General features: G+C 36.0%; 2 protein-coding genes across 2 annotated transcripts; one reads left to right on the forward strand and one right to left on the reverse strand.

Moving 5' to 3' along the window:
* The first annotated feature begins 1,118 nt into the window (after positions 1-1,118).
* On the forward strand, positions 1,119-5,931 carry LOC132306934 (isoamylase 2, chloroplastic). The gene is made up of 2 exons (XM_059804542.1): positions 1,119-1,301; positions 2,849-5,931. The coding sequence occupies exon 2, from the start codon at positions 2,936-2,938 to the stop codon at positions 5,558-5,560; it is 2,625 nt and encodes an 874-aa protein (XP_059660525.1). The 5' UTR covers positions 1,119-1,301; positions 2,849-2,935; the 3' UTR covers positions 5,561-5,931.
* A 1,354-nt stretch (positions 5,932-7,285) lies between these two features.
* On the reverse strand, positions 7,286-22,342 carry LOC132306936 (mediator of RNA polymerase II transcription subunit 33B). The gene is made up of 12 exons (XM_059804543.1): positions 21,888-22,342; positions 18,943-19,053; positions 16,189-16,536; positions 15,662-15,981; positions 15,466-15,557; positions 14,560-14,920; positions 13,423-13,633; positions 11,659-11,773; positions 11,343-11,504; positions 10,175-10,832; positions 9,081-9,287; positions 7,286-8,711 (listed from the first exon to the last, which is right to left on the reverse strand). The coding sequence occupies exons 1-12, from the start codon at positions 22,160-22,162 to the stop codon at positions 7,570-7,572; spliced, it is 4,002 nt and encodes a 1,333-aa protein (XP_059660526.1). The 5' UTR covers positions 22,163-22,342; the 3' UTR covers positions 7,286-7,569.
* Positions 22,343-24,022: the final 1,680 nt, after the last annotated feature.

Below are 24,022 nucleotides of genomic sequence, written 5' to 3' on the forward strand. Positions count from 1 at the left end.
TTTGGATTGCTTCTCTACCATTTAAAAGTATTTTTATTTTAAAATTTTGTGTGTTAGATGTGTTTGATAATTATTAAAAGCACTTTTAATGGTTAACAAATTTAGTTCAATAGTTGTTTGAATAAAGCTAGAATATGAAACTTTTAAAACTGCTAAGTAGAAACTTTTAAAATTGTGTTCTGAGTAAAGGTTAAAGACAATTATACTCATTCCTTAATAAAGTTGTTATTATCAAATATGGTAATATCGTATTAAAAGATATTATTATAAAATTAAGAATAGAAATGTTTAAAAAATATTGTTACCAAATAAATAAAAAAATAATTTTGTTATGAAAAATACTTATTATAATGTGTTACTAAACACTTAACATACTTTTTACGCAATTTTTTGACAGCTCCTGATAAAAACACTTTTTTTTTTCAACAACAACTCCAATTTAAACAGGCTCTAATTGATAATATTTTGAACAATACTTATGTAATTTGATTACTATTTATGATTTGGTAATTAAAATAAAATGTGTCTCATATTTTAATATTTTTATTAAATACACTTACAACTGTTACATGAGTACATTAGAGTTAAGATTAGAGTTACATCAATTCCTTAGAAATATGATTTGGGAATTAAAATAAAATAGGTCCACGAGGACTTGTTCTAATATTTTTATTAAATTGCATAGTATATTGGAGTTAAGATTAGGATTGGATCAATCCCTTCCAAAGAGTTTGGCCGCCCACGGAAAAGGAAGATACATCAATTGAACCATTGACCAATTTATAGATCATAATCAATGATGATAATTAAATCTGCCAGCTAATTATTAGTAAGTTGACATAGATTGCAGTCCAATTTGGTCTTTTAAAACCAACTGAGAACTATTTAGAAGACCACATACATGAAAATTAGTGTCTTTCCATCAATTCAGGGGAACTCTAATCTGACCCACTAGATAAGGGTCCACATCACAATAAAAAAAGTTTATAATCGTTAAAATTGATGCCACGTAAGGAGATTAACAAAGGAACGGCCATATTTTTGGGTCCTCATGCATTCTCATAGAGCGGCGAAGCACAATCAACATAACATCCTTACTCAAATATACTCCAAATCTTGATGGGCTTTCGTTATGCGGTCCATGGAAAGATAGCAAATTTAGAGGGAGAGTAATCAATCATACTTCTTCTACTCCTGCTTGGATTCGCACATTTCCACTCTCGTTACGCTGTGCCTTTTAGTTCTCTCTATCATCGTCTCACGGAAATTCAGTTTGGTTGCAACTCAGAAATTTCAATGATGTGAGTTCAACTTCTCTTCTCTCACTTGATTGTGTTTATTTTCGTTTTGGATTTCATTGAATTTATGGTTTGAAGTACTGTAGAAGAGAAATTTCCATTATATGTGTCTGTTTTGTTGCTTTTCTCAAATGGGTGTTACTTGATTTTGGTGTCAATGACTTCATATATATTGAAATTTCATGTATTTATTATTATTATTATTATTATTATTATTATTATTATTCTATTTATTGGTTGTGTAGTGTTGATTGACTTCATTTTTAGCTTTTTATTGTACCCTCACAATTATTTCAACGTCTAATTTGTATTTTATTGGCCGTGTTGTGTTGTGTTGGTGTCAGTGACTTCGTATAGATTCACTTAATTTTTTCTATTTATTGATTTTTCATGTCATTTATTCTATTTGCATTCATTGTTTTCATTGTAATTTGATATCAATCACCACAATTTGACATGTTTACAATTCACTGGTTGAGTTGATTTTGGTTTTTGGGTTTCAATGTAATTATGGTTTGCCTACGGTAGAAAGAGAAATCTGCATGGTATGTCTTTGTTTTGTTACTTTTCTCAACTGGGTATTACTTAATTTTGGTGTCAATGACTTCTTATGGATTGAATTTTCATGTCATTTTTTCAAAACTATACATCCTTCAAGGATCCTCAGATGTTTAAAATCCTGTCCAATAAGACACCCAGTCATTAGAGAGTAGAGATAAAGACATCACTGGGCGACAACTCTTGTTTTATGATTCAATACAGAGATGGAGTCCTTTTGTTGTCATTTGGTTTGAAACATTTTTGTGTTCTTTTTCTCTTCTCAACTTTTCAATGGGTTGTTATTCAACTTAATGTTGATAACAACTTTCTGGTTGAATTTCACGTCATTTCATTTGCAACGTCAGTTATTTTTACACAATTTTAACGGAAGGTGCCTTCTCTGATTGTGTGTCTAAGTGTGAGTATCTGTGTGTTTTCATTCTTGGGATTATGTCCCTTTCATGGATTCCTTAAGAAGAATTTAAGTTGACATTGTATTATTTTGTTCTTCCCTGTTGATACTTTCTGTACCATCCTTTTCAATCCCTACCCAATCATGTTGGCGACAATTATGATAATTGTACAATTCATGTAAGAAAATACCGTGAACTCTCTCATTCATACTTGTGGTGTTTGGATATTCGATTGAAATTTAGTAACACCACTATAGTTTGCATGGGATGAGTCTGTTGTTTACTTAAATTGTTTGAAGTTGGCGCATTTTAGAATTCATAGATGTACCTCATCCTATTAATTTTGGCCCTTACAATGATTGTTGATATCTACCACCAACTTGTATGTTATATAAATGTTACACAACTTGTATTGCCTTTGTTTTTAATGATTGTTATATACATATGATATATCTCTACATATCTCTTTTGTTGCTGAGCTCTATTTCAGTGAAATTACCTTCTTCTTTTTTCCAGCCAATTATAAATTGCAATAACTACTTTGCAATTTGCTTTAATAATATCAGCTAGTGAACTTACTCTTTCTTTCTGGAACAGAGACAAATAGTGGATCGGGTAGGAAAATCTTTCCATGGCTTGAAGTTTTTTCATGCTTTGTGGGCTTTCCTCCTTTTGCATTGGTAAATGGCAACTCTTCCACTATCATTTGTAATACAGTCCCATTTTCTGACCGGTGCAACCACGCAATACTCTAAATTGATAGCTGCCGCTCATTATAATTATGGGAAAAAAATAACACATAGCTTAAAGAAAATGGATAGGGAAAGAAACCTAGTTTGTGAAGAAATTGTAAATAGTTCCCCCAAAATTTCTTCCCAGTATCGCAGTTTGGAACAGCTTTCTTCATCACAAAATTCTGTTGTTCAAACTGAAGAAAGGTCATCAACTTATCTGTTTAGGACAGAAACTGGTGGTCAGGTGAAGGTTTTTGTTGGAAGGAAAAATACCAAATATGTAGTGCAAGTTGAAGTTTCAAACTTGCAACTGCGCAGCAGTAACAAGGATAAGTTGGTAATGAGTTGGGGCATATTCAGATCTGATTCATCCCTTTTCATGCCTCTAGGCTTTCAAAATTCATCTCCAGATGCCAGATCTGGTATCACTGAGACCTCATTTGTGCAAAAGTCCTCGGGCAAGCTTGTGGTTGAGTTGGACTTTGAATCGAGTTTAGCCCCCTTCTACCTCTCGTTTTTACTGAAGTCTCCTTTAGAAGGGGATTCAAGAACCTTAGAAATCAGAAGCCATAGGAATAAAAAATTTTGTTTCCCAGTTGGTTTTGGATCAGGTTGTCCTGCTCCTTTGGGTCTATCCTTTTCAGCTAATGGTTCCATGAATTTCGCCCTCTTCTCACGAAATGCAGAAAGTGTGGTTTTGTGCTTGTATGATGACACCTCGACAGAGAAACCTGCTCTTGAGATCGATCTGGATCCATATGTCAATCGCTCGGGTGACATCTGGCATGTCTCAATGGACAGTGAAATGCACTTTGTAGGCTATGGTTATCGATGCAAGAGGGGCGTTCAGCAAAGTGGAGACAAATTTCAAGCAGAACACATTCTTTTGGATCCATATGCTAAGATAAGTACAAATTTCATTCCCGCTCATCATGGATCAGGCTTGCTTCTGAAATATCTTGGACTATTGGACAAGGTTCCTGCTTTTGATTGGAGTGGTGACATTCGTCCTGGCTTACCAATGGAGAAACTAGTAGTTTATCGCTTAAATGTTATGCGTTTTACAAAGGACAAGTCCAGCAAGTTAGCAAATAATGTTGCTGGTACTTTCTCTGGTATTACTGAGAAGTTGCACCATTTCAAAGACCTTGGGGTGAATGCAATCTTATTGGAACCAATTTCCCTCTTTGATGAGCAGAAAGGACCTTATTTTCCATGCCATTTCTTTTTGCCGATGAACCTGTATGGACCCCCTGGTGACCCTTTATCCACTATTAATTCGATCAAGGAGATGGTGAAAAAATTGCATGCAAATGGAATGGAGGTCTTCCTAGAGGTTGTTTTTACCCATACGGCTGAGGGTGGGGTACTGAGAGAGATTGATAACTCATCCTATTATTATGGAAGTGGTGGTAAAGATTTGAAAGCCCGAAATGCTTTGAATTGTAATTACCCTATAGTCCAACAGATGATTTTGGATAGTCTTCGGCATTGGGTTATTGAGTTTCACATTGATGGATTTTGTTTCATAAATGCTTCATATCTACTGAGAGGGTTTCATGGTGAAATGCTGTCCCGTCCTCCTTTGGTTGAAGCAATTGCTTTTGATCCATTACTCTCAAAGGCAAAGATCATTGCAGACTGCTGGGACCCAAATGACATGGCACCAAAGGAAGTTTGTTTTCCTCATTGGAAGAGATGGGCAGAAATAAACAACAAATTTTGTGACGATGTTAGAAATTTTTTGAGGGGTGAGGCTCTTCTTAGTGACCTTGCAACGCGGCTCTGCGGAAGTGGGGACCGCTTTCTGAATGGGCGAGGCCCAGCATTCTCCTTCAATTTTATTGCCCGAAATTCTGGACTTGCTCTTGTGGACTTAGTCAGCTTCAGTACCAGTGAGCTAGCTTCACAGTTAAGCTGGAATTGTGGGGAAGAAGGCCTGACAAGTAAAACCACCGTCCTTGAAAGACGACTCAAACAAATCCGTAATTTCCTATTCATCTTGTTTGTTTCTCTGGGCGTCCCCATCCTCAACATGGGAGATGAGTGCGGTCAGTCTTCCGGGGGTTCACCTGCATACAAAGACAGAAAATCTTTTGATTGGAATGCATTAGGAACTGCTTTTGCTATTCAGACCACACAGTTTATTTCATTCTTGAGTTCACTAAGAGTGAGGCGAAGTGATCTGCTTCAGAAACGGAACTTCTTGAAAGAAGAAAATATTGACTGGCATGGAAGCGACCAGTCCCCACCAAGATGGGATGACCCATCAAGCAGATTCCTGTCCATGACATTGAAGGCTGACAAAGAGGAGAGCAAGCTGGACGCGGATTCTTCTCATTTGAGCGGTGACTTGTTCATTGCCGTTAATGCTGCTGATCATCCAGAGAGTGTTATTCTACCCCCACCTCCCGCGGAGATGGTATGGCTTCGTTTGGTTGACACAGCCCTTCCTTTTCCGGGATTCTTCTCCAAAGATGGTGAACCAATCCTCGAGAAGACAGGTGATTTAGTCACCTATGAAATGAAGTCTCACAGTTGTATCCTGTTTGAAGCCAAAAGCCTAAGTGATTGAAACATGTTTTCCCTGCTCAAACCACAACCATCCCCGCTAGCCCCCAATAAACGAACAACCATTCACAAACACGACTGGAAAAAATAAAAAATAAAAGAATTCTTTTCTCTTCGACCTTTGTAATCATGGGAGGAGGTCCCTTTCGTTATCGAATAATGATTTAATAAAAGTTCAGGAGTTACAGCAAATAAGGATGTCTGCAGAAGGGTATAGGTATAGTGAATTATGTAATTATTCACTCTCTTTGAATTAGAGTTTGTATGTATTTTCTTTCCCTCCACAGTGACAGATTTTTGCAGAATGTTCATAGAAATTCTTACTGGTTCGAGGTGATCATACTGGTATGCAATGCATGTGTTGGTTCAATTTTTTTTCCTTCTCAGTTTTTTTCCATTCCACTCATATGGGTAATCTTCAGTTTCTTGTTCATTCCACTCGTGGGTAGTTTGTAGTTTGTATTTTGCGTTGGATCTATGGATCACACACCTACCGACAAAAAATATTTTGTTTTTGGGTCCACCTGCTGTCACATGTGAAGTAACAGGCGGAAAAAATTTAGCAACACTTTTCTCCCTTGGTCGGGATAATGTGCAACTCCGAGTTGTCAATTATTTCCTTTGTGATATGAAAATGACAAAATTCAAACTTATTTAGTATTCCTATCATTACCTTGCAAAAAAAAAAATCTATTTCTATCATGAAGCATTTTATATATTCAGGAATTCTCTTCACTTATTGGTGTATTTCCTTAAATTTGAAATTAACTATCTGGCAGGTACATTCTAAATGTAGATTTTGAACACATGCTTCAAGAAGAATCAGATTATTGGTGTGGTGCAAATCATCTTATTAGCAAAAACAAAATATGAAATCATGTTCTTAATGTGAATTTCAACCTCTTATGCGTAATATCTACTATACTTACGGATGCCTCTCAAATTTAGTAGAGAGACTCTCGTCATTACGGGGTATGAAGAAGATCAATTGTACACAACCTTATTCTGACATATGGAGAGACTATTTTTTTATTTCGAATTTTTGGCCTCTAAATCACAATGAAGCAATCTTACCGTTACACAAAGATTTGCTTTCTCAAACAAAAATAAAATAACAAATTGTTTGTTATAAATTCCAAATTGCAGGAATCTTTACAACTCAAAGCTTGGTGAGTCGATTATGCTTCTTGCTTGATGTCATCAACTTTAGTTTTTCCTTGCCCAACACCTAGAAATCTTGATGTAGAATCATATGATATTCTTACTAAAGATTGGTTGATCATAATACACAATCTACTTTGACCAATAACCTCACCCTCCCTTTAAAATGCATGCCCATACGATAATAATGATCATTAATAATTTAATACATAACACAACATGTTTTAGCTTTCTATTTTTTTTTTTTTTTTTTGTTTTTTCTTCCTAGCTTTCTAATTACTGAAGAGCAAATTTTATGTTCTGTTAATTATTACTGCATCTGTAGGACAACTACCCATTCTTTTTTGAGCTTTTAACAGTTTGGGCCTTTTCTAAAATCAATTTATTACATGCAAATTATACAATGCTTCTCACAAAAGTTTCAAGAGCATTTTGATTTCCAAGAATATAATTACTTATAAATACAAAAATCAGACACCAGGGAACAAACTACAAACCATCCGAGAAGCGTTTTTGAAGCTAATCTTCAACTTTACAGTCTAACCGACAGAGACTGGAGGGAATGATCTAATCAAGAAATAATACGATTTTTTGACCGCCAGACTATATACCTGGTAGCGTCAACCAAAAGGTTATACAAAATCTTTAACATCCATACAAACGTTCAATCAAGATACGCATAAACCATGCCATCCTACAAGCAAAGCCTAAAATCATTTAATCATATGTACATAAGTTTCGAAACCCATATAATTTTTTTCTGCCTGAACTATACACAGACAAGAATTTTACAAAACTTTAGCAGTAACTAGGTTAAAATATATCTACCTCACAATGTATAAAATGTTGCGACTAAATTTTTTGACAAAATTCAAAACTGCCGCTTTTGATGATGAGTTCAGCAGCAGCACCCATTGCATCCACTCCGCCCAAACCAAGCAGGGCTAAAGCCAGTTCTTCCTCATTCCACTGCCTCAATCCTTTGCAGAGTCTCTTCAATACATCTACATCCACCTCCAGCATCCAAACTGGTGTACATCCCACCATCAAGCTCACAAATCCCGAGACATATGCCCGCCATGTCGCCCAATCACAACCAAGCGATATTTTTCCATCGAGGGCGCTAGCCATAAATTCTAAGTGGCCCCCAAGTACACTTGGCCGCCGCTTAGATTCTCGTGATTTTTTGTCCACTCCCCAAGCAAATGCCCCAGAGAGCACCGCAAAGTAGGCAAGTGCATAGCCCCCCAGCATCGCAACCATCCCTCCAAATTCCACTCCATCTGGCTCTGGCCCATGAACAGTTATAAACCATGATGGCAATGTCTCTTTAATTAAAGATTGAACCAAACTTATTCCACCGCTTATCCAAACTAATGAAGCCCCTAGTGAAGCTGCGAGCTTCACACGCGTCATTGCCGCAGCAAGAGAAACCTGATTATATCTCATCCCATACTTGGTCTTCTTCAACTTGTCCAATTTCTCAGCAGGTAACCCACTACTTGCAATTTCTTTAACAGAGCGCATTAAAAGGACAACAATTTCTTCTGTCATAAAAAACACATTTCTGACAGACCGGTGAACTCGTAGGTAGAGTATTCCGGGGGCAACTGGAGACATTCCGCCAGAGAAATGGGAGCCAAATCCATGGCCAAGAAGGGCGCCTGCACCACCATTGCTTGAGATGTGAGGGGAATTTAGCCCTAGAGTCGATGTGAAGCAGGTTCTAAGGAGCTGAACTACAGCGTCAGAATCGTGGTGGAAAACGGTACGGGATGCTGAAAAAACAAGAAAGTCACTCCAACGCTTCACCTTCTGTGCCCATAGAGAGGTTATGATGAGCATGCATGGCCAGGGGCAACCGGCTGCAAGGGTGTTTAAAGCAGGGGCAAAAAGGGTCAGATAACGTTCAGTGGCTTTGTCGAGTTTATACGTTATTGTGAGGCTTACAAGGGCAGCCAAGGGTAAAGGAAGTGTAGCCTGGTAGCTCCCTCCTGCAAGCAAAACAAGTTTAAACCAAAAGTTTAACAAAAAAGTTTGTTCAACATGAAATTCCCTGCACGAATCTCAGATGTTTCAATTTTCCACGATGTGTAAGAAATACACGATGTGTAAGAAATAGATGGCAGAATCAGAGTAAACAAATTTCTGCTGCCACTAGGAGTCATTAATCTATTCACCTAAGATGATCTGTTGACTTTATAAATTTTCTTCACCATTTAAAATTTGATGGTTAGGAGTGTCAATGTTATCTTGCTCAAAAAAATCACAAGAAAATTGCAAACCTTTAAGAGGAAGCAGAATGACAATTTTGTCTGGACATCTGTAGTCAACATACACAGGAATTTACAACAGGAACTTACCGACAGCAAGACTTGGCACATCAAGACCGGTAGCAGCTATAATTTTCTTTATCTGTTGCTCAACAATAGATAAATTTGCAGCAGGGCTCGGCCAATCAGTTCCATTCATAAAAGCTGGCTTCCAAACACCCCGTGTTACTTCAGCTGAAAAGTAACTAACAATGGTTGCCAAGGATGCAGGAAGAAAATCAGCAAGTTCTTTGAGCCCTGTGATAGAAATAGTGCAGAGGGTCCTTACTAACATGACATAGCCAGTAAATAATTTATTCGGAAGTTCAAGAAAAGCTTAGAACAATTAATGAATGGTTTCCCAAAAAGTAGCGTACAACACAAACAGAAATTTGTGTCAGTTCCCTCTTCTGAAACAGTGTATATCCAATAATATTCTTAACCATCTTTTTTTTTTATTTCCCAAGCTTGAGGAGGGGATGGGGTGGGGCATGCTTTTGGAGGTTAGCACAGATACTGTAACCACTTGGCCTAAGCCATTGGTTTTTGGCTTTAATAATCATGAAAATGCAATTTTTTTTTTTTTTTTTTGGGGGGGGGAGGGGGGGGGGGAGGTCAACCCAACTGCCATGAGGCTCCCGCCATTACGCGGTGTGGGATGATACTGTGCAACAAGAAGACACTAAAATAAGGATAGACATGTAACAAGAAGACAGTAGAAGTACTCCCCTACCTAATTTCTCTACAGTGCAAGCAGAGCCTTGTAAATGTAAAATATAAAAGTCTCTGACAGAAATGTAAAACAAATGTTTGAAGGCAAAACTGTTACATGGCGAGAAGACTAAAAAGGAATCCCCTATCTACTGTTCAATCAGAGATGCCAGGAAAAGTAATATGCATTCAAGAACTTTTTCTAAAAGTAAGTTGAGATGACTGAGCTAACACAGGCTCGATTTGTGTAGTTTCAGTCAGGCCTGTATTACGAAAAAGAAAGAGTTCTCTCTTCAGCGCCATTTGCATAACTTCTTTCTGGTGCCTTGTCAAGTGACAATATGCCCACATTGAGTCAGTTCATAATTTTTCAACCATAAAATTGAAGCTAATGCAGGAAGAAGCGAAGATGATTTTATTTAAATCAGACTAACCTGTGGCCATTTCACGGGGAGAAAGTCTTCCATGGGCACAAGCTGTCAAAGCAGCGTCAAGAACAAAGGGAATAGCTTCCAGAATATCCCAAGCAGGTAATTTAAGTCGAAGAGAGGTATCTTCCGTTCCAGACCCAGATGAATTACTACTTCCAGAATTTGGAGTCAAGGGCTGACCACTTCTATTTATTTTCCGGAACATCATGTTCAGTAGCCCATCAACAATCTGATGAACAGGGGTTCCATGCACAAGACCAGAGAGGGTAGAAGCAATACATGCTTGATGCTGCTTGTACCAATTCTTTAATTTTGGAAAAGAATCCATGAATATGGGTTCTGTCGAAGATGGACTTGACATTCTTGACAGTCTGCTTTTATGTTGACCCTTAGGTGCATTTCCAGATGATGCTAGTTGGGAGTTGCGCACCAATAAGAGGTACTCGGGAGTTAGGTGAGATCCTACTGGAGGAACATCTCCCATAACATGCTCAAGTGGTGGCTGATTAAACCTCCACAACTTCAGCAGAAGAGTGAATGCATTTGAGAACAACGCATGGGAAGAAATTTCTTCCCCTGTTGTAAGAGTCCATGAGACCTTGGGCGTACATGCTCCAAATACCTCGCAAATGGGCATCAATGCACCAGCAAGTTGTGGAACCTGGTACAAGAATTGAAGAAAATCAGCTCAAAGCCAATATAAAACTTTTTATTTTTCCTTTATTTCATTCAATAAAAGGTTGCATTGTAATCATCTTTGATAAATCACATAATTCTAAGTTATTGCTTGTCCAAAAAAAAAAAAATTTATTGTAGGTCATAGATTTGATTGAATAACACACAAAAACACAATCTAATAGTTGAAATATAAAATTGTAATGAATGTAGATGTGGTGTTTTCATAAATCAGGAGATTGTGTAGGATAGATACAATTTCCATTCGTTGGATAAGGAGAGGCACATTGTTTGTTTGTCTGATTTTATTTTGTGCAGAGAATTCAGTCATAAATCAAAGGACCAGAAGCCTCCACTTCATTCTTTGTAATGAACAAGGACAGTGATTGAAAATACGTAACATGTTTTCTCCTGATAATTTTCTGGTCTTCTACACAAATTACAGAATATATAAATTCAGTTAAAAAACCACAAGAGCTTCAGAAGCTCAACCTACCAAGCCATGCAAGGAAAAAATATGAATGCAATCGATTGTCGATATTCCGATCAGAAAAACATTCAGAAATGGGCCATAACCTATCAAATGGCTTTCACTCCCAGAATAATCTGCAGGGACTGGAGGAGACAGCAATCTTGTAATAAAAAGAACAAGGTGTTCCTGCAAAAATAGATCAAATATGCTTTGAACAACATAAAAGTGAAAAAGGAGAAATGAGCGCCGGCAAATAATGATAATAACAATAATAAGATATTCAAATGGTCTACTGTAATATGATATTCCAGTACAATATGAACAACATGCACCACACTACCTGTATATTCCAACCACGAGTTAGGGATGCACCGCAAAAAATTGTAGCAGCAGATATCCTCTCATCGTCTGAACCTTTGACTGCGATCTCATAGATTTTCTCTATTTCTGCTAAGCTTCCATCAAATCCATGAGCTTAAATTCAGTTGCCTTACCACTGGGTAAATTACAAAAAAGAGCATCTGATATACCTGGCTTCAGGAAAGAAAAGGGTTTTACTGAAGACCAGGACATGTAAAGACATAGGGGGATCTTATAACTAATTATGAATCGTCACCTCTATATCATTTATGCAGCAACATCACCACGTAAGCACTAAGAACCTAGTAATAAAATCACTATAAATATACACATAGGACATAGCATATCATGCTGAAACTGGTATTCTGCATAACAGCAATTCTGACCCATATACCCCAAGTAATTGGGTTTGAGCATAATTTAACTTGAATTATATCTCATCACTAACCATCTCTGCAATACAATACCAAAAGTTTAAAATGAACCATAAGCGGGATAGAATATAAATGAAAATTATGAAACCAAATTAATGGGAAAAAAGGACCAGACACTTTCTTGAACTAGAAATTTAACAATCAAAACATCATAACCATGGTTTTAAATAGTGAGCTATACCATTGTGTAACGGTTTTACATAATGGTATAGAGAGGTGTTGGACGACCCACTACAAACTGATATAGAAGTCATGTTGACATTAACACAGTCGTAAAAGCATTATGGTGCCCATAACAGACTGTAATGGCCAAAATGGACCACTAAACTGCCGTAGCAATCCCTTAAGCAGCCATAATGAATGTGAATTGATTTCAGCTCATTTCAGCCTTTTTTTTTTTTTTTCTTTTTTTCCCTAATTATATTCTTTTGGGATCTGGGTTGCAAGGAACTAGTATATAGTACTATAATTTCAAAACAAGTCTTTAAAATCAAAATTTAGATCATAACTAAAATAAATTTAAGTTACTTTAATGTTTAATTTTTACCTTGTTTAAAATTTCTATTCTTCATCATATTAATTTATTTTATATTTATAACTCTGACCTAGATTTTTATTGTACAAAATAAGAATACAAAAAACTGTTGGTAAACCAAGCAAATGAACACACTTTAATAATGTTTCACTCATAAGTGTGTTTAAACGCTTATAAAAGTAGTGAAATGTAAAATTAGTAAGCATTTCTTGTTAACAGTGACCTAAGAATCAATACAAAATTCATCAACCATATTAAATCGTGTTAAACTAAATTTATTAAAATCATTAAAGAAAATCGAAATATGTGAGAATTTAAGTTTTAGAAACAAAAATAGTGACATTTTGTGATAGTTGTGAGCAAATAAATTTCAATAGTTCAGTATACAATACTGATACGCAACACTTGTCATATCCCACATACGAAGGCACGGTTACACCCGAAAACATACAAGCACGCAACACAGCATTGTCACTTTTAGGAGTTATGACAGCACGACAATTTAAAACCTTGATAATAACGACTAAAAGACAAAATGAACTTTAAGGACTTCCACATGTGGAAATCAGAACCTCTTCAAGGATAGGATAGGATAGGGTTGGGTAGGAAGGAATGAATGAATGAATGAATTTGAAACAGCATGTTGCTACTGTGTAAATTGGAACTTGGAAGTACCATCATTTGACCAGGTACACTGGGGAAGGGCGCCCAGGGGGAGAAAAATGAACGAAAGAAAGATGAGAAATTTCTCAAAGAAATGTCTGCATAGCCATACCTCGAAGCAGGAGTTGAAACCAAGGCATTTACCATTGAAGGAGTTAGGGGTGACCCCTTCATCAATGCTGACCAACCAGGCATTTGGCCAGAGACGTTACGAGGTACCTGGTTGCTACGTCCTTTTACGTAACCAGGCCATAAATATGCTGAAGTGTCCAGAAGATTTCTAGCAATACAAGCCTCGACAATCAGATGCCGCATGTTTCCAGCTAAAAGCAAACAAAAATAATCAGAAAGGATGCAAATGTAATATAGACACATGCATGCCTAGTAAGAAAATTGAAGTACAACCTCAGCTAGCCAGCCATGGTTCTTTTTCTTTTTCTTTTCTTTTTTCTATTTCCAATTTTTAAGTAAGCAACAGGTAACCATAGTTGCATGAACAAAAAGTAAACCTTTCCTTCCTCCCAACCACACCCCCCCCCCCCCCCCCCCCCCCATAAAAGGAGGGGGGGAAAATAAGAGAGAGAAAAAGGAGGGAGGGAGAGAGAGAGAGAAATGTAAAATAAAATAGTGATACTATAATAAAACCCAATAAAGTGAACAGGGAAAAGTATTTAAATTTTATTAAAAATGAATCCAAGCTGAAAGTCATGAAAGAAGAACTGGCTGCATCAGTGCAAAAAAAAAAAAAACTGGCTGCATCTGTTCTTTTCTTTTATTATTATTATTTTTATGTACCTTTCCCTTCCATGTGCTACAACAAGGGTGGAAAGTTGGCTTACAGATTTAGAGATGCAACGAAAGTAACATTACTCAAAAAAGGGACCATATCAGCTATGTATAAACAATAAAATGCATCATATAATTCCTCTCATAACCATAGAATGCAAAGTAAAATTTTAGCATTACCATCTTTCTAGTTCAGGTGGTATTTCTCGATCATTAATTAGGTGGAGGTGCATGGTTCAATTCTTGGTAGAGGGACATGGAGTGAGACTTATGAGGTTTAAGCGTAGGAGGAAGGCTGCTGCCATCACGTCTCATATATTCAAAACAAGAACAAGAACTTTTCAGAAGAAACTCTCAGGTGGTAACAAGCAAGGAAGGCCATAGAGAACATTTAGTACAACTTTTTCCATTCTGAAATATTAATAAAATTGGTGTCTGCTGAAAAATTAAAGATGTTACTCACAACAGTTCAACGGCATGTCATTCAAGCTCACACAATCAACGTATCCACTTCCAACTGTTAGGCCTGAAAGACACATCATTGCTTTGGCGGCAGCCTGATTGGCTACCAAACATAAAGGTAGAGGTGGAGTCAACAAGCCTTCATAGTCATCAAGCTGCTGTAAGCTGGAAACCAGATCCCTGCGACGCTTTCCTGGAGCCTGTTTCTCTATCATTGGACTGGTTGGGCTGCGTTCAGCTTCATCAATGAGTCCACTTTCCTCTTCCTCAATAACATTCGCAATCGCAACAGTTGTAACAGACAATAACATGCATAAGCAGGTATCAAGGCGAGGTACTGGACCCTCGCTAGTTTCTCTTTCCTAAAAGAACCAAGAACAAAAAAAAAAAAGGTAAAATAATGATGTATGATCAGTGTAAATTCAATGGAACATAAATACAGGAAGCTGCTAACTGCTAAGGACCATGAGGAGGACTCTTCCTGTGTTAGGATTGCATGACAAACAATGAGTCAAGCAGAAATTTCAATCAGGAATAAAATGAATGAAATCTAGTCAAAAAGAGAAAGAAATTAACAATAGCTAATTAACACCTAAAAAAACCATTTTCTCCACAGACAGGTATTTATAATTCACATATGTTTTCCTCAGCAATATATAACATATATGAGATCCTCTGGCATATCCTGCTTTTCCACTTTGAAGCATTCCTCATACAAGATATCCAGACCAAGGATCTAGTCTCCGTAATAAGTTTTCTCAGTCCAACAAAACATATAAGCAAATTGGTGGAAAAATATTCCTCATACAATATATCTGAAAAAACTCATCTCCAATGTCTTTGGGCCTCAACTCTCAAGGGAGCATAATATATCCTACTGTTTATCAAATATCTAATGAGTTCTCACCCTTTGAACAAGCCGTAAAGCCGCAATCCATAGACCAAGAAATGTATCCTGCCAGGTCGTACGATTAACTGCCTGAAGAGCTTTTACTAGACCTGCACGTTAATTCACTTCAGTGAACTTGTTTGAAAAACAAGAGAAACACCTTTTCCCCCCTGTAAAGCTATAATTTCACCATCATATAAGAGAAATGACATACCAGTAAGTGTTTCAACAGAACTTGTTGCCACCACTTGTGATCCATCCATAGTATCTTCCAGAAACATATCAATGGGAAGCCAAAATGCAGAACGACTAGTGCCATAACATTGACTAGCAGAAGATATAAGCGAACCAGAAGCCATTACTGCATGAAATGCTTGCTGTGAACTTGTTTTGCATTCCCGGGACAGGACCCGACGTGTGTCTGATGTCAACTGTAGAAGAGTTTCAGGAGTAATATGTTTTGAAGTCCTCAATGCAGATGAACTCGCTGCAAGCAGTCGCAAATGCTGAATGAAACATCCCCAATGCAAGGGCCTAGAAAGGGAAAGAAAATAAAGTAGAATAAACTTAACATCAGTAGAACAATCCAAATGCCACTTAAGATCCTCTCTAAAATTCAGATTAACCATTTCAGTGCTCTCCAAGCCACTCGAAGTACTGTTTGTTTTTCACTCGTATAAGACACAATAAATTGGACAACAAAAGAAACTTAAACAAAACATGGTAACAGATTTATCTTACATGTTTCGGCGTGCCAAGTAAAGAATCCTGGATGTTACTTTATTTTTAAAAAATTCTCCAATTATCTCAATGGCCATTACAGCATTTAATTTGTGCATTCCATCATGACGCTCAATTCTCTTCTCATCAAAGCTATCATGACCATCTATTTCCATATCTTGTGTCTTGGTTGGCCACCTTGACTTCTTCTCTGGTGTAAGTTCTAGCAACTCTTCATCATCTAATGATGCATCAAGCAACTGCCATACAATTGAAAAGACAAATTCAACTACAAGAACCCCAGGTTCCTGTGCCGGAACACCATATATCTGGGAAAGATGAAGAACATCGTCTATGGATTTCATGACCCTGCAATTGCATGGTCAAAACATGTCAGTTTCTTCAAACTCAAATTTCTTGTTTTAGTTCCAAGGAAATCCAATTACAAAGAACAAACACAAAATATACTGCTTAACAGATGATCCAAGTGCATGCCACATGATTTTCACAATATATAATAGAAATGATAGCATTACATGACAAGATTTAAAGAGTTCATTCTATAATGAGAATGTCCAGGGCCAGCGGGAGCCTTAGCCGAGTTAGGCGGTCGCCTAAGGCCCCAGCCAATAAGAAGGCCCCATAATTTTTTATTTCTTTATATATTATAACTTTCCTAAAACAATTACAGTATTTCCTTTAATTATTAAACTTCAACGCACAGAAATTTGATCGTTGACCTAAAAGATTTCTATTCTTTACCATTTTTTTTTTTTTTTTTTGAGGGGTCCCCCAAAATTTTTTCTTTATATATTATAACTTACCAAAATATTTTATTTTCTTATATTATTGAACCTCAACAAATACAAAATTTAATAGTGTGCCCAAAATATTTCTATCCTTATATTATCATTTTTTTGACACGTCAAATTCTAAAAAAAAGTAGGACATGGGTACAACGTGGACACGGCTATATGTAACTAAGAATTTTTTATTTATATACATCTATCGAGTAATAGTATTCCAGAACCTTAATTAAGTTCTAATTTTAATACTAAGAGTTGCTCAAATTTGTCAGAATAGTGTTTTTTGTTTTAAATGACAGTATCTTTTTATGCTTCACTTGTGATCATATATATAATGCCAATTTTTGTTAAAGTAAAAAATGAATATTTTAGAATGTATTCATATTATTTTCAAGATTACCGGGTAGATTTGTGTTAGAAATGTCGGAAAGTGTTGGCTTAAGTGCCTGGGAAGTGCCGACAAAGTGTCCAGAATTGTTGGTTAAGTGTCCAAAATAATAAAATTTAATTTTTATTTATGGACAATGTTGAAGGATATACATATTAAAGTTACACTCTCTCTAACAGCTTAACCTTTTGGAGTAGATGGTTATTAACATGATATCAGAGCCAAAGGTCTCGAGTTCAAATCTCACCATCACCCTAATTAAAAAATTGAAAAGCACGTTTTGGACCAAAAGAAGGCCACACGTGAGGGGGTCGTGTTGAAGCACATAAATATTAAAGATACATCCTCTCTAATAGCTTAAGCTTTTGGACTAGATGGTTGTTAATAGACACGTATATGTAGTGTCGGACACGTGTCCGAGAAGTGTCCAAAGAGTGTCAATGTCCGACACGGACACGACACGGGTACGGATCCTTCATAGAAGTGTCCGTGCTTTCTAGTTTAGGGTATATAATGTGCAAGAAATGGGAAGAGTAAAACATTGTCTCAGAAGATCATGTATATGGAGAATTGGAGATTGCCAATGTATTAAGCATTTAGGATGTGTATCTAACTCCGATAAACAGTAAAAGTAGGACTTCCATTTTGACATGTTTTCTTAAATTTAATTATTTCTTTTTCTTTTGAAGAGACCTTTCAGAGTCACTCTCAGTGCAACTTAACTTTTGCAGCATTTTTATTCTTCTAAAACCTCCAAAAGGGTGTATGCTGCAAGGCATCACCGTCACTAAAATTTAGTATGAGGATATGGTACAACTTTTTTTTTCTTTCTAAGTGCACAAGGATATGTACAACTTGGGAGCACCTTTGAGTTTCTCCCAAAGAGTAGGTTCCTTTGATACAAGAAATATAAATAAAAACAGACAATAAATAATAAATAAAAAACAAATAGTGTAGAAAAAAGAGTAAGGGAGAAGTTTGGGATAAAAATGCTTATGCTTGTATCATTCACCAACTCTAAGTATGAACCAACAATGAGAATTATACCACTTAGGCATTTGTATTAGGGGATACTTCAATGTTCAGCCGAATCAGCCTAAAATTACAGTTAAATTTTCCATATGCATAAAGCCAAATTCTCATTGTACTGTATAGTAGTCAGCAATAAAAAAGTAAGTTTAATTGTGCAATGATATACATATGATGATTTTCAGGTATGCACATGTCTAACTATAGAAATTTATCCCATATCGGGAATTAAAGTAAATCTCTTGATGTAATACATAATTTAGAAAGTGTTCCTCATCGTTCAGTTCTAGAGTAGGTTGCAAATCTTGGAGAGAGATAAAGTCTAATAAACAATCCAATCCAACTATATCTTTATATTTATAGTGACAATAAATACAGCATAAATCAGAATCAGAAATAATAAAAAAGCCTTTGTGAAGCCAGTGCTAAACGAAGGAAAAAAAAAAGTTCTTCAAGGAAAATATTAAGAATAGAAAAAGAAGACAAAACAAAATAAAAAATAAAAAATAAGACGCAAATGAAAATTGAAAAAAGAAAAATGAAAAGACTTACTTCTGATAATTTGGACAACTAATCTGAGATGCAAACGAAAAGGCATGCCTCTTAAGGAGTTCCATGTATAGTCTGTACGCTGCAGGATGGAACCGTCGACTTGGAATTACCCTATAGAAACAATAACCGCAGTGGGTTAAAATAGCAATGGCTCGTGAACAAAGTTTGCGAAACTAAAGGAAACACCTTTACCATACAGATATCACTATAAGGCCAAACATATATCAGTTGCTTCTATTGAATCATATGAAATCATCAGTTGATGCACCAAGTGGAACAAAATAAAGGGAGAACCAAAACCCAGCCTTAATCCTAACAATTTGGGGTTGGTTATATGGATCAATTATGATCCAAAATGATCCAAAAGAAAAACAGATCCTAGGCCCAACCTTTAATTCCAACTGTTTGGTATTGGCTTTGTGAATGAAATTATGATTCAACAAGGTCTGCATACAATAAGACAAATAGCTTTCTAGAATACATGGTAACGTAAAGTGCTATCACATCATGTATTTGGTCAACAGTGTAGTTTGAAGCCCACAAAACCATAAATTGTACACCAAGACAATCATCTGTTGTGGCAATGATGGTAATTACTAATTATAGTGCCACCAAACGATATATAACAGCAAGATGGTTATTCCCATATATTAAAACAATCATCAATCAAAGTAACATCGTGTTGAGAAAGCACTGTCTAACTGGCAACGAGATAGCTCCCACATATCAATGCATTTATGTAGCAAGGCAACATAGCAGTTTGAGGTCCTACTAGATTAATCATACACAATAATCTCCACATATTGAACAGCATTTAAAATACTAAACATGGTTAGAAGGTAATTATCTTTAGAGGCAACATGCCCATAAGGCAGCTATTTTCTGAGGCATTGCTATTTCAAATTACCAAGGACCACATATCAAGTCAAGCCAACATTGGAGCTTGAGGTAACAAATCATATGACGAAAGAAAAGGCAGCTCACAGGAAGTTAAGCAAACATCAAATTTGGCAACACAGACATTTAAAAAATCATGTAAAAGCTCAACCCAAAGAATTAATGCATTTAATTCTTTTAATGTATATTTGTCATTAAGAATTAATAAAGATATAAGTTCACTATTGCATTACATGCTTTGCATACATATACGGAGAATTATTTGTATTGCTCGACTCTAGAGTAGCATCGAAGTTCCATTGATTGTGTGTTATGATGCATGTGCATGTCGTAATGGGAGATATGCATAGGAGATATAAATCATAGTTACAACGTTTTTATAAATCTATGTCCGCATTATATGATAGAATTGGAAACTCTATCGGATAACACTATGTTTGCTATAATTATGGGTTGTGAATGAGAGATGGAGATTGAAGGTAGTCATTGGATATGTAGATTAGAGAGAGCCTTGCTCGTGCAACTCCGCCTGGACCTGCATCATACAATGCCCTCGCCCCCCTATTCTATTCTATTCTTATCGAAACACAAATATATATATATATATATATATATATATATATATGTAGATTAGAGAGAGATAGAGAGAGTGCAACTCTGCTTGGACCTGCATCATCCAACGTCCTCACCAGTCAACCCCTTATTCTATTCTTATCGAAAAACAAACACAAAAATGACTACCTTCAATCTCCATCTCTCGATCTCTCTCTACCTATTATGTTCTTTAGATGTTGTGGGATTTGCGGGAATCGCTTAAGTAGGTAAATAGACACACCCGCTTTGATTGATAAACACATGTACATCGGTTGACTGGCTTTGGTGTCAGCGAAAGGAGAAATTATTACATGGTCCCGGAACTATTGGTGCCAAGTCAATTACTAGCTAACACACAAGCAAATGTGTCAGATTTGTCTTAACTTTATTGAGCTTTTAGCTTGCGTGTTGGCTAGTGAATGGTCAGGACCAATTGTCCCGGGGCCATGTAATAATTTCTCGAACGCATGGCAATGATGTGGCTAAGGTGGAGAGGATCATCAACATTATCCTTGCCTTTGTCTAGTACCATCGAGTCTGCCACATATAATTCTTTTTTATCAATCTTTCATATGATAAATTTACTCCCACACGTTGTCTTGCTCATTTATCCAGAAATGCTTCATGTATTTATATTGTGACAGAATATAAATATAGCATAAATAGAGTAAGTAAGATAAAATAAAAATGACAAGCATCAAACTTCAAATTCTTACTGACAAATTACCCCCAACAAGATCCGCACAGCCAAATAACACATTCGATGCCAAAATACATGCCTATAGAAACAAAATAGGGCAGACATATCTGGGCTCACGCAAGAGTGGCAATAGTCAGGTCTGCGAGAGGTCAATGAACTAGGGCTCATGCCCAATGCTCAATGGACAGTAGTGTAGGTTGGATACATTCCATGTCTTCCAGCTACTTCATCGAGACATATACTCCAAAGAAATACCAAACAGAGAACTACATAAATTGCCATATGAGACCACATAAACACAATGAATACATATAGTCGTACTTTTGATTCCAAGGTTGACTCTATGTGGAAGCTTTTATTATTTAATATTTCTTTCATGAAAAGATAATTTCACTTTTGGGGATTTATCAAACTCGACTTGAAAATGAATAACAAGTGATTAGCCTACTTGCTCGTTAATCTGATTCTTTTCAGTGCTTCTTTTGAAGCCGATAAGTCCATAACACCCATGAGAAGCACTAAAAAGCGTCCACAAATATAGCATATATATAGCATATATATCATTTATAAACATTCAATACGAAAATTAGTCCATATAATATATACAGCTATGCTTGTTATGCTTCTGTAATTCGGTACGTATAATTAGGGCATGTTTCCTTTATCAACAAAGTGACAGACAAACTCGCATATATAAGTTACATAACCACAATTTCATATGAATTAACCAAAAAACAACAGTGCGAACCAATACCTGCTGGAAAGAAGAGCGAGAACGAGCATCGGAGGCACGATCTTCGCCGTTAACGCTTTCTCGAGAAACTTCCACGTGATAGGAACATTATTGTCCCAGCAAATATGAGACACGAGCAAGTTCGCGACCTCCGTCGACGGCAGCGAAACTCCGGCGGAGCTGAGGCTCGACGAGAGGTGAATCGCCCAGAGCACTGGGTCGCTGCCTCTGTCCTGAGCCGACTTGGTGTGTTCGAGAACGCCGTCCCACAGACTCTGATGTGCGGCAATCGCCATGGTCACTCTCTCTCTCCTAGGGCAGATCTAGAAGTGTTTCATGGAGCTGCGTCTCCTTTTAGAGAGACAAAGACGAGAGCGTTTTAGAGAGAGAAAGTGAGTTCTGAGAGAGTGATAAAGTGAGAAGCCTCCGCTAGGAGACGAGTGTGTGTTTGTGTGCGTGTGGAACGGAGAGGCAAAAGTCAGTTCTGGAGGCGGCACATATTCAGCGTTTGAGAGTGATGTGATTGGTTAATTTTTCTGACATAAAACAACTGGTATCGTGTTAATTTCATGGAAAAAATAAATAAATAAATAAAACACCGACTAATAAATTACAATTTGATGTAATTATTTAAGATGGAGTAATGATACACAATTTATTTTTAAAAAATAATTCTTACACCGATTTTTTAGTAAAGTAGTAATAAATATAGAACTTTTGTTTACATCAATAATGGTTGCATTATATTTCCAAATAAAAAAATGATGGTCACATTCATTTAAAAAAAAAAAAAAAAAAAACTGATGTTCACATTGGGTAGTAATATCCGTCTTTTATTATTTTCTAAAAATAATAAAAATCACCATGTGAGCAACGTTGCCGCGTTATACTACTACATTTGGTATGAAAAATAAAATGTTCATTTTACTAAATAAAATAAAATTAAAGATTGTTTGTTAAGAAAATTAAAGTGAAAAATATTAATTCCTAAATTTCCTGATTATTCCATGGAATGAAAAAAAATGAACATTTCAAAATTTTGGATGAAAATTATGTTGTCACAAAACTCATACGTTTTTAAGTCTAAAAATCACCATTATCATCACCATTGTCAATGTCTTTCACCATCACCACTTCCACCACCATTACTACTACAATCTACAGCTACTTTCACCATCACTTACACCACTGTCTACCTTTTACCATTGCCACCTTTCACCACTATTGCCGCCATCGTCATTTCTTATGAAAATTTTTATGAAAGAATGTTATTTTGTTAGTTTAATTTATTTGTTGTTGAGAGGGATATTTTGGAAAAATCAATCTTCCCATTCTATGTTTTAAATTGGTCCAACCAAATAGTAAAATAATAAAGATCATTTCATTTTTAACATCATTTCATATTTGCAACCAAATAGTAAAATAATAATGATCATTTCATTTTTAACATCATTTCATATTTGCAACCAAATAATAAAATAAAAATGATCATCCTATTTTTACTTTGCATTTCATTTTATTTATGTGTACCAAATGCAGCCTAAAAATATAAATTACACTGTCAGAATTCATTTAAAATAGATCATACACTTCATTTTATTTTAAGATATTTTAATAACATATTAATACTATGTGATCCATGCATTGTTTTCTTTTTCAAACTTACTATTTGAAAATAAAAACAAAGCATTAATTATGCAATCTTGTCATCAATAAGTTCAACGAATCTAATCTGATGACTTTGTGACATGACACAGTAACACTCATCCAATCAATGCTCTCGTCTATTCTTTATAGAAGATGATTCACCTCCTTTCAAAGAAATTCAAATAAAAATTCATTAATAATATGATGTTTACAATAATCTTTGTATATAAGTGTGAGAATCAAGAGAAAATCTCATTGAAACATAAGTCATGTAAAACGAGAGCAGAGCAGAAGTAAATTTAAAAGTAGGAGTATGAAAGCAACAGAATTAAATTATAAGCGATAAGAATTTGAACAATAACGCGCGCTCAGAACGTGAAAGCGACTCCTATTGAAAAAGATTGTACGACTTAAGTAGAAACTATAATAATGGAATTAACACAAATGAGTGATTTTATTCAGTCTTGATTGTAATTTGATTATTTTTTCTAAGTGAAACATGAATGTAA

This window comes from Cornus florida, unplaced genomic scaffold (assembly GCF_030987335.1).
Source record: "Cornus florida cultivar Cherokee Brave unplaced genomic scaffold, ASM3098733v1 CherokeeBrave_3.0.0_Hap2_Chr05, whole genome shotgun sequence".
Taxonomy (NCBI): domain Eukaryota; kingdom Viridiplantae; phylum Streptophyta; class Magnoliopsida; order Cornales; family Cornaceae; genus Cornus; species Cornus florida.

Excerpts from the sequence above, each read along its gene's own strand:
- LOC132306936 (XM_059804543.1), bottom strand. The coding sequence starts at position 22,162 with ATGGCGATTGCCGCACATCAGAGTCTGTGGGACGGCGTTCTCGAACAC. Across the intron at positions 13,634-14,559 it reads TGACATGCCGTTGAACTGTT|CTGGAAACATGCGGCATCTG; the intron begins GTGAGTAACATC and ends GTTTGCTTTTAG. Across the intron at positions 9,288-10,174 it reads TCCCCGTGAAATGGCCACAG|GGCTCAAAGAACTTGCTGAT; the intron begins GTTAGTCTGATT and ends TTTCTATCACAG.
- LOC132306934 (XM_059804542.1), top strand. The coding sequence starts at position 2,936 with ATGGCAACTCTTCCACTATCATTTGTAATACAGTCCCATTTTCTGACC.